Source organism: Durio zibethinus, chromosome 6, assembly GCF_047325235.1.
Source record: "Durio zibethinus cultivar Kanyao isolate XHJ-2024 chromosome 6, ASM4732523v1, whole genome shotgun sequence".
In the NCBI taxonomy this organism is placed as follows: Eukaryota; Viridiplantae; Streptophyta; class Magnoliopsida; order Malvales; family Malvaceae; genus Durio; species Durio zibethinus.
Window position 1 is genome coordinate 2,475,469 of NC_143167.1, and position 8,288 is coordinate 2,483,756.

The window sequence follows — 8,288 nt, forward strand, 5'->3', positions numbered from 1 at the left end:
AATGAAATCAATAATATCGATTATCTAACAATTATAATTGATTTTGATAGTCAAGATGATGGATCACAGCCTTGATTTTTGATATCTCGGTCCTATTGCACCAACAAAAAAGAAAAAAAAAATCATTGGGCAAGGAGAAGTGTCGGATTTGGCTTTCAGAAAGGAATCAATTGGTCAAAACACTAATTGAGAAGGAGTATTTGCTGAACATTTGTTTGGATTCTGAGATTTTTTTTTGACTAATCATCTCTCTTGAAAGTAACCAAGACAAAGCAGCATTCTTTTGGAGTAAATTGATAGAAGCAATCCCTTGATAAACTTCATTTGAACGAAGATGCGAAAATGAGTGGTCGTTGGAAGTTTTGGACCATCTTAATTAACTTAATAAAGACATTTTGTTTTTTTTCTCTTTTTCTCTAGAAAATTACTATTAATAATCTTGTTGATGATGTTAATTAGACTAATCTTCGAGTTTTCGCTTTCGAATTGAATTTTGACTAAAATTTTCAAGTTTGAATTTTATTTGATTTAATTTATTATTTAATTAATCAAAATTAATTTTAAAATATATTTAACATATTTAAATATTAATATTTAAATATTTTTTTAAAAAAATTTTGGCCCCTGGAACTTGCAAACCGAGCTCTAAATACAGATTTTAAAAAGTCAATTAGACTAAACTCAATTTGATTATGAATACTCTTGTATTAATTAACAGATTTGACTAATGAATTAGAAAGTATTTCTAACTTGAATTTATATATATGATAAATGTATTATTTTTAAAAAATTTTAATTTATCTTTAATTTTTAATTTTTTAAAAAATTTATTTTCATATAAAAAAAAAACTCTTATTCATAACCTTTGCATGTATTTATCATGCAAAATGTAACATAAAATATAACATTCATTAAAAAAAAAAAAAGAAAATGACATATAATAAAGCAAAAAAAAAAAAAAAAGCATAAATGGCCGGCACTAATCAGTGGCAATGATGAAATCAAAGTAAAAGGTCAGGGCAATCTTAAAGGCAGAACTTAAAAATGGTTATAAGAAAAACAATAAAATAAGTTTTTATTATTTTATTCAAAAACAGTTTCCCAACCAGATTAGCAAAAGAAAAAAACACTAAAAAAGGCTGCTACAATCTCTGACCCAATCTCTTATCTCCCAAACCCAAAAGGTCAAAAGCTTCCTTCTCTTCATCTGCCTATTAACCTCACTTGTAATTCACTCCAAACCATATTTATTTACTCCTCACAACCACAAACAGATGTTTGCTTTCTTTTCCTACTTAAAAGTTACAACAGCAGTTTCCTTATTTATTTTCAACCAAAATGCTACCTTTGCCTAACAACAGCTCTGGTTTTCCAATATTCTGAAAAACAATAACAAAAGAACTGGTTTTTATTACAAAGGAGAGATCTTGGAGCTGAAAAAGAAAACCCATTTTTTTTAATCATGGGAAGCAAATGGAGGAAAGCAAAGTTGGCTCTTGGCTTGAACATGTGTTTATATGTACCTCACCAAAAGCTTGAAGATTCACCACCATCATCATCAGCATCATCAACATCCCTTCTGCATCATCATGATGCTGCTACTGTTCCCTCAAGGTTTTCTTCAGATGCTGTTCCTCTGTCTCCTGTTTCTCCTTCAGGCAACGAGTGCCACCCCAAGACTCCGACCCCTTCCTCTTCCGGGCTCCAGCTGTCCAAATCCAGTCCAAAATCTTCCAAGGTCTGCATTTTTTCCATTTTCTTACCAAACTCACTTCTTTTTTTAACTTCTGAATGAGGATAAAGTTGGGATTTTCCTTATCTTTTTTTTTTTGTTTTAGATTTTGCCAAGTTGGTTTTTTTGCTAATTTTAGTTGAATTTATTTTTTAATTTTTATTTGTAATTATTGGTGTTTTGTGGTTTTAATGTTTGTTTTCCGCTGGATCTTAGAGGAGATTCTGGTTGTCAGTGATTAGCTTATATGGTTTTTTAATTAACTTAATCCAACACTTCATTTTTGTATTTTAATCTTGAATGATAGTGTGCTTTATGTGAAAGGGTTATATATTTACACTATTGTAATACAAATTACTGCTCGTATCATCTGTGTTTCTTGCCTAATTCATTTGCTTTTTTATCTAATATTGATCTTGAATAGTGGGATTCAATGTATGAAATATGAAGTTTTTTTTTTTTTTTTTTTTTTGCCTTTAATATGAAGGTTAGTGTGGGGATAAAATATTGTACAAGTTTCAATTATTTTATTGACTGTAGAAATTTGATTTTTACCTATATATACCTACCTGATTTCAACTTTCAAGGCTGCTTATCATGTGGGGAAGGGGGGGATGGTGGAGTTTGTGATAGTGTGCTAATTCTGAAATTTCTGAAGATGAGTATTTGTTGTCTTGTTATTTTCAACTCTCCCATAAGGCCATATGGAGCCAATGTGGGGATAAAGTGGACTAGTCCCTTTAAGGACCATTGTCCTTTGGCTTATTAGAAAAGGAATACAATACCCTACTGTATGCTGTACTCTCCCTCTCCTTTTCTTTCTCCTTCACCTTGATGGAAAAGTGCTTTGTCTGGTCAGCATAACTGCACTATTCCACACACAAATTTTTCTATATCTGTCTCTCTCCTTTTGACGATAATTTTGTAAAAGGCTGTGGACCGTTGATTGTGAGCTATTGCTCTAATAAGTTTCAGAAAGAAAAAAAGGAGTAACGGGGAAATGGAAATTAAAAATAAAAATTTGGGGGAAACCCCATCATTTCCACTTCTTTTTATGAACTTTGTATTATTTTTTTAATTTCTTTTTTGGGTTATTTTGTTTGAAAGGTTCATCATTAGTTTGAGAGGGTTGTTTGATTAATCTTACTTTTTAAAGTCACCCCTTTGGTTTTTGTTGAATTTCCTGATATGTCCTTCACAATGCTTTGACTATTTACTATTGACCTACTTTTATGGTTTATTATAATTTCTTTGCAATTTTACTGTAGTTAACCCTATCTAAAATCAAGTAGGGCTTTATCATATAGATAGGTTGCATTTTATTTCTTCTTTTTATGCGCCAGTCTCGATAATAGAGCTGTATGTGACAGAAAGGGTCAGTGATGGGCACCATATACTATATACTGACCTTTGAAAATTTTACATTTTTCCAGAAACATTAGATATTATACTATCAAGGTAATTGTTAGATGCTAGGTTTGAAGTGAGTTAGATATGGGTTTGAACTAAAATAGCAAAATTAAATTTCTGTTAAGACTAGAAAATATGACTCTGACTTATTCTAGAAGCGATCTGCCAGCTTTGATGCCCATGAATTGCAACTTGGTTCCTTTTGTCCTTATTTAAAATCTATGGCTCTTTGGGGTTAAGAAATTTGTTAATGAGTGCCTATGTGTGTTAGTTAAGGTGCTATTTTGGGAAATGTTTTTGTAATTTTATGCACCCTTTATATTCAATTCACAAAAATCTTTGTACCAATAACATCTTGACTCGTGCTGCCTGGCACTTGATTACTTTTACCCTTTTTTTTTTTTTAAATCTCACCTTTTATGAATACCTGAGATATATAATTGTCTGATAAATTGCTTGCAGCTGCTATGATTTATCAAAAGGGAGAAACATCAATTGTTCAGCTGTAATTGTGTTTCATGTGAAGCAACATTGTTTAATCTTTGAGTATTCTTTTTGGTTGTTAATCTGGCTTCCAGAATTAACACATATTAGGGTGAATTAAATGTTATAAAGAGTGATTTTCTCTCTCAATTTGTTTGGCCTTTTCTTGCTTCCTCAAGCAGCTAGAGTTTTAGAATACTGCGAATTGTCTTCTCTAGGATCAGTTTTTGTTTTGGTGGGGTTTGGTTGTGTGTGTTGAAGTTTATCAGTCATTTTGATATAGTACTTGCTTTAAATCTTTCCTTTAGCTACCCTTAACTGCCTTTCCTTTCAAAATGCAGAAAACCTGTTCAATATGCCTGACAGCAATGAAACCGGGTCAAGGCCATGCCATTTTCACAGCAGAATGCTCCCATTCTTTCCACTTTCACTGTATAACTTCTAATGTAAAACATGGAAATCAGATTTGTCCAGTTTGCAGAGCAAAATGGAAGGAAATCCCCTTTCAGAGCCCTGCTTCTAATCTTCCCAATGGAAGGTCTAGAATCAATCCAGCAGATTGGCCCCGGGATGATGCCTGGATGACTGTTGTACGACGGCTACCTTCCCCTCGTTTTGATTCAACTAGGCAGATTTCTTCACTATTTCATGCCTCTGAGCCAGGAACCTTTGATGATGATGAAGTCCTAGATCAGCAGAATGAGACTACCGAAGAAAATATCTTTAACAAGGATGCTACTAAGAATAATTCTATTGGAGCAATAGAAGTTAAAACATATCCTGAAGTTTCAGCCATTCCAAGAGCAACCTGTCATAATAATTTTGCCATATTAATCCATCTCAAGGCTCCCCATACAAGTGGAGGGATAAATAGCGGAAATCAAACTATAATTTCCCCCACAAGTCAAAATTCTCGTGCCTCCGTTGACCTTGTCACTGTTCTTGATGTTAGTGGCAGCATGGCAGGTACCAAGCTTGCATTGCTAAAAAGAGCTATGGGGTTTGTGATACAGCATCTTGGGCCCTCCGACCGGCTTTGTGTTATAGCATTCTCTTCCACAGCTCGTCGCCTCTTTCCTCTTCGCCAGATGACTGAGACTGGACGGCAGGAAGTGTTGCAGGCTGTTAACTCTCTTACTTCAAATGGTGGGACAAATATTGCTGAAGGGCTTAGGAAGGGTGCCAAGGTGATAGTAGATCGAAAGTGGAAGAACCCGGTCGGAAGCATCATACTGTTATCAGATGGGCAGGATACTTATACCGTGACAAGTCCTAGCGGAGCTCATTCCCGGACAGATTATAAATCACTTCTTCCTATCTCAAGTCAGCGTGATGGTGGTGCAGGTCTCCATATCCCTGTGCACGCCTTTGGGTTTGGTGCAGATCATGATGCTGCTTCAATGCATTCAATTTCTGAAATATCTGGGGGTACATTTTCTTTCATAGAAGCTGAGGGTGTGATCCAAGATGCTTTTGCCCAATGCATTGGAGGGCTTTTAAGTGTGGTAGTGCAGGAGGCATGTGTTAAAGTTGAGTGTGCTGACCCAAATTTGCTAATTAATTCAATAAAGGCAGGGAGTTATCGAACCAGCATGACAGCTGATGCAAAAGCAGGTTCTATTGATGTAGGAGACTTGTATGCCGAAGAAGAAAGAGATTTCTTGGTGACAGTCAATGTTCCAGTTGGTGAATCCAGTGATGAGATGTCATTGCTGAAAGTTAGATGTATGTACAGAGACCCCATATCAAAAGAAATGATGTCCTCGGAAGAAGCCAATGAAGTAAAGATCCAAAGGCCAACAATAATGGGACAGCCAGTTGTGTCAATGGAAGTAGACAGGCAGCGAAACAGGCTCCGTGCTGCTGAGGCTATGGCTGAGGCTAGAGCTGCTGCTGAACATGGTGATCTAACTGGTGCTGTCTCTCTTCTTGAGAGTTGTCGCAGGGCTTTATCAGAAACCATCTGTGCACAGGCTGGTGACAGGTTATGCGTAGCACTATGTGCTGAGCTAAAAGAGATGCAAGAAAGAATGGCAAACCGTCGTGTGTACGAGTCATCTGGAAGGGCTTATGTGTTGTCAGGTTTGAGCTCACATTCCTGGCAGAGAGCAACTGCACGAGGTGATTCCACCGATAGTACAAGCCTTGTTCAGGCTTACCAGACCCCAACCATGACAGAAATGGTGACCCGATCTCAGACCATGCTCTTTGGGAACCCTCCACAACGAAAGCTTCAACAAGCTCATTCATTTCCAGCTCGTCCACAGCCAAGGTAATCGATGGCGAAATCTTCAAAAATCCTCCTCACCCTACATTCATTTTCTGTATCCACAAACCTTTTGTTTTGTGAAATTTTTGTTTTTCATTTTGTGGCTTGGGAAGCAGGGTACAAAATGGAGTAATAGAAACAGGGCTCGGTGATTTTTACGTGGTGGGTATATTTTCTTGCTTTGATATGTAAATTAATAAAAATTGGAGACAATTCAAATGACTGGTTTGAGAGGGAGATAAATGGAGATGAGAAAAAGGGAGAATCTGGGAATTGGGTGCTACATATTTTGATAATGGAGCATTGTATATAGGGAGCAATGGTCCTTTTTTTTTTTTTTTGTTCTCAAAAAAGGTATAGCCATGTAACGGTGGGATACTTGAATTCTTCACTTAAATATATGATATGGTATATCTGCTTTTGATTCTTTGTCGCAACTTTTGTCTGGGAATCTACTGGGAAACAGAAGCACATGCTTTACTCTTAGATGAACTTGGCATTGAATCATGTTATTCTGTCTGGTTCCAAATTCTGGTTCCAATTTAAAGTCCAAAACCCTTTCCTTAATTGAAATCTACTAACAACATATAATATCAGATTTTCCACATAATCCCTCTAAATGTTTATTCATAACGTTCTAATCCGTCGTTGGTATGAAGATTTGTAACATTTTTTACAAGGTTTTACCATTTTTTGGTACAAGCAAGTAGGATAAGATGGGGATCGAACTCATCTAAAACTTCTTGCAATGCTAAAGAAAGATGCTCGAACCTGAAAATCATTATCACATTTCTACAATACTGTTCCATTTTGTCACATCCTGGCATGCATTTTCTTTCATTTTGATATTTTTCACTTAACATAGAATATATAAATTATCAAATTTACTTAATAAGTTCGTATTTCATTAATCATTTTAGATTCTGAAATTCTTTCAAGTTGTTCCACTAACAAAATCTGAATTCTTTTCAAAATATCATCAAACCACATGGTTAGTGCTGCAGGTTGCATAATTTTCTCAAATTCCTAAAGCCAAAATTCACGGTGAACTTTGTTGTGGAAGAGAATATAATCAAATTACGAGGTTGATATTAACTAGTATTAAGGAATAAAATGTTTAACAATTAACGATGGTGCCAAAAACATTTTCTAATGTTAGCTTTTTCCTCCTCTAATTGGAACTGCCATGGAATGACCCCACACACTTTAATGATGCTACTTAATCACTACATCAAATCAAAATCACTCTTTTAATAATTTCCTTTTGTTCGTTGCGACAAACCAATTCCAAAGAACTTAGGTTTAATTGGAATGATTTATTAATTTTTTAAAGAAGAAATTTTATAAACTTTGGATTCGACGACAACATTTGCTTTTTTTTTTTTTTTCAATTATTTTAGATGATATAAGTTGGTCACCCACCTAATCCAAGTTCAAATCATCAAAATTATAAAAGGTGAAAAATTTTACATGTCACTGCTATAAATAAAGTAGTAAAAGATTTTCAGTTTATTTATACAATTAAAAGGTATGACAATTTACCGATCACTATCACCTTTAATCCAGAATCTAATCCCAGCCCTTTGATTATTTGACCAATCTTTGACATCCTACGGTCAAGAGTCAAATGACTGAAAAATTATCTCATTTTTTTATAATAGTATTTTATATTAGTACAATAATTGGTGATTAATTTTATAAATTTAAATACATTAAAAATTATAATAATAAAAAATGTTTTTGTGGTACCCAATAACACTCATTTATAAAAATGTTAATAGTTAATCGTTAATAAATAGTTGATTCAATCGATTAAAATTTTTTTTTTTTAATACAAAAATTTTAGATTCGAATAATATCGGTGGTCATTCGTTATTATTAATTATTTTTTATCATCTAAATTTACCAGTAACAAAAATAACGAGTAAAACAAAATGATGAATTATAATAAAATCCAAGTGTTTAATTTGGATTTTTCATGGGTATTAAATTATAAAAATTATATAATTTAAGAGATAAATTACATATAAAGTCAAAAAAATATTTTATTTTCCGTAGCTGAAGGACATAAAGCCATTATTTTCTCAAAGCTGATTGTTTAGGTATGGAAAATTTTCATTATTTGTTTAAACTTTTTAGCTTTTGATTTTTTTAGTAATTACAATTTTGATGGTATATTAATCAAATGACGTTTAGATTACCTATAAATCCAATCTTAGAAGGGATCTAATCTAAACCACGTGATCATAATGATTGTAATTCTTTGATCCAACGGTACATGCCAACTTCAGCCCCCACAAATGACGCAAAATCCGGACACAGATGCTTGACAAAAAGTGGGACCTCTAACAGCGTTGAAGTTCTAACTTTACAAACGTGGCTTTAACAGTCCCC

The 8,288-nt window shown here is 34.0% G+C and overlaps 1 protein-coding gene across 2 annotated transcripts; it reads left to right on the forward strand.

Moving 5' to 3' along the window:
* Nucleotides 1-1,353: 1,353 nt before the first annotated feature.
* Nucleotides 1,354-6,331, forward strand: LOC111285516 (E3 ubiquitin-protein ligase WAV3-like). Of its 2 annotated transcripts, XM_022874995.2 has the most exons (3): nucleotides 1,354-1,738; nucleotides 3,967-5,897; nucleotides 6,011-6,331. In XM_022874995.2, the coding sequence occupies exons 1-3, from the start codon at nucleotides 1,463-1,465 to the stop codon at nucleotides 6,084-6,086; spliced, it is 2,283 nt and encodes a 760-aa protein (XP_022730730.2). In that variant the 5' UTR covers nucleotides 1,354-1,462; the 3' UTR covers nucleotides 6,087-6,331. The 2 variants fall into 2 exon arrangements, with proteins under 2 accessions (XP_022730730.2, XP_089617919.1); XM_089761793.1 differs by having other exon boundaries at nucleotides 3,967-6,052.
* The last annotated feature ends 1,957 nt before the right edge of the window (nucleotides 6,332-8,288 follow it).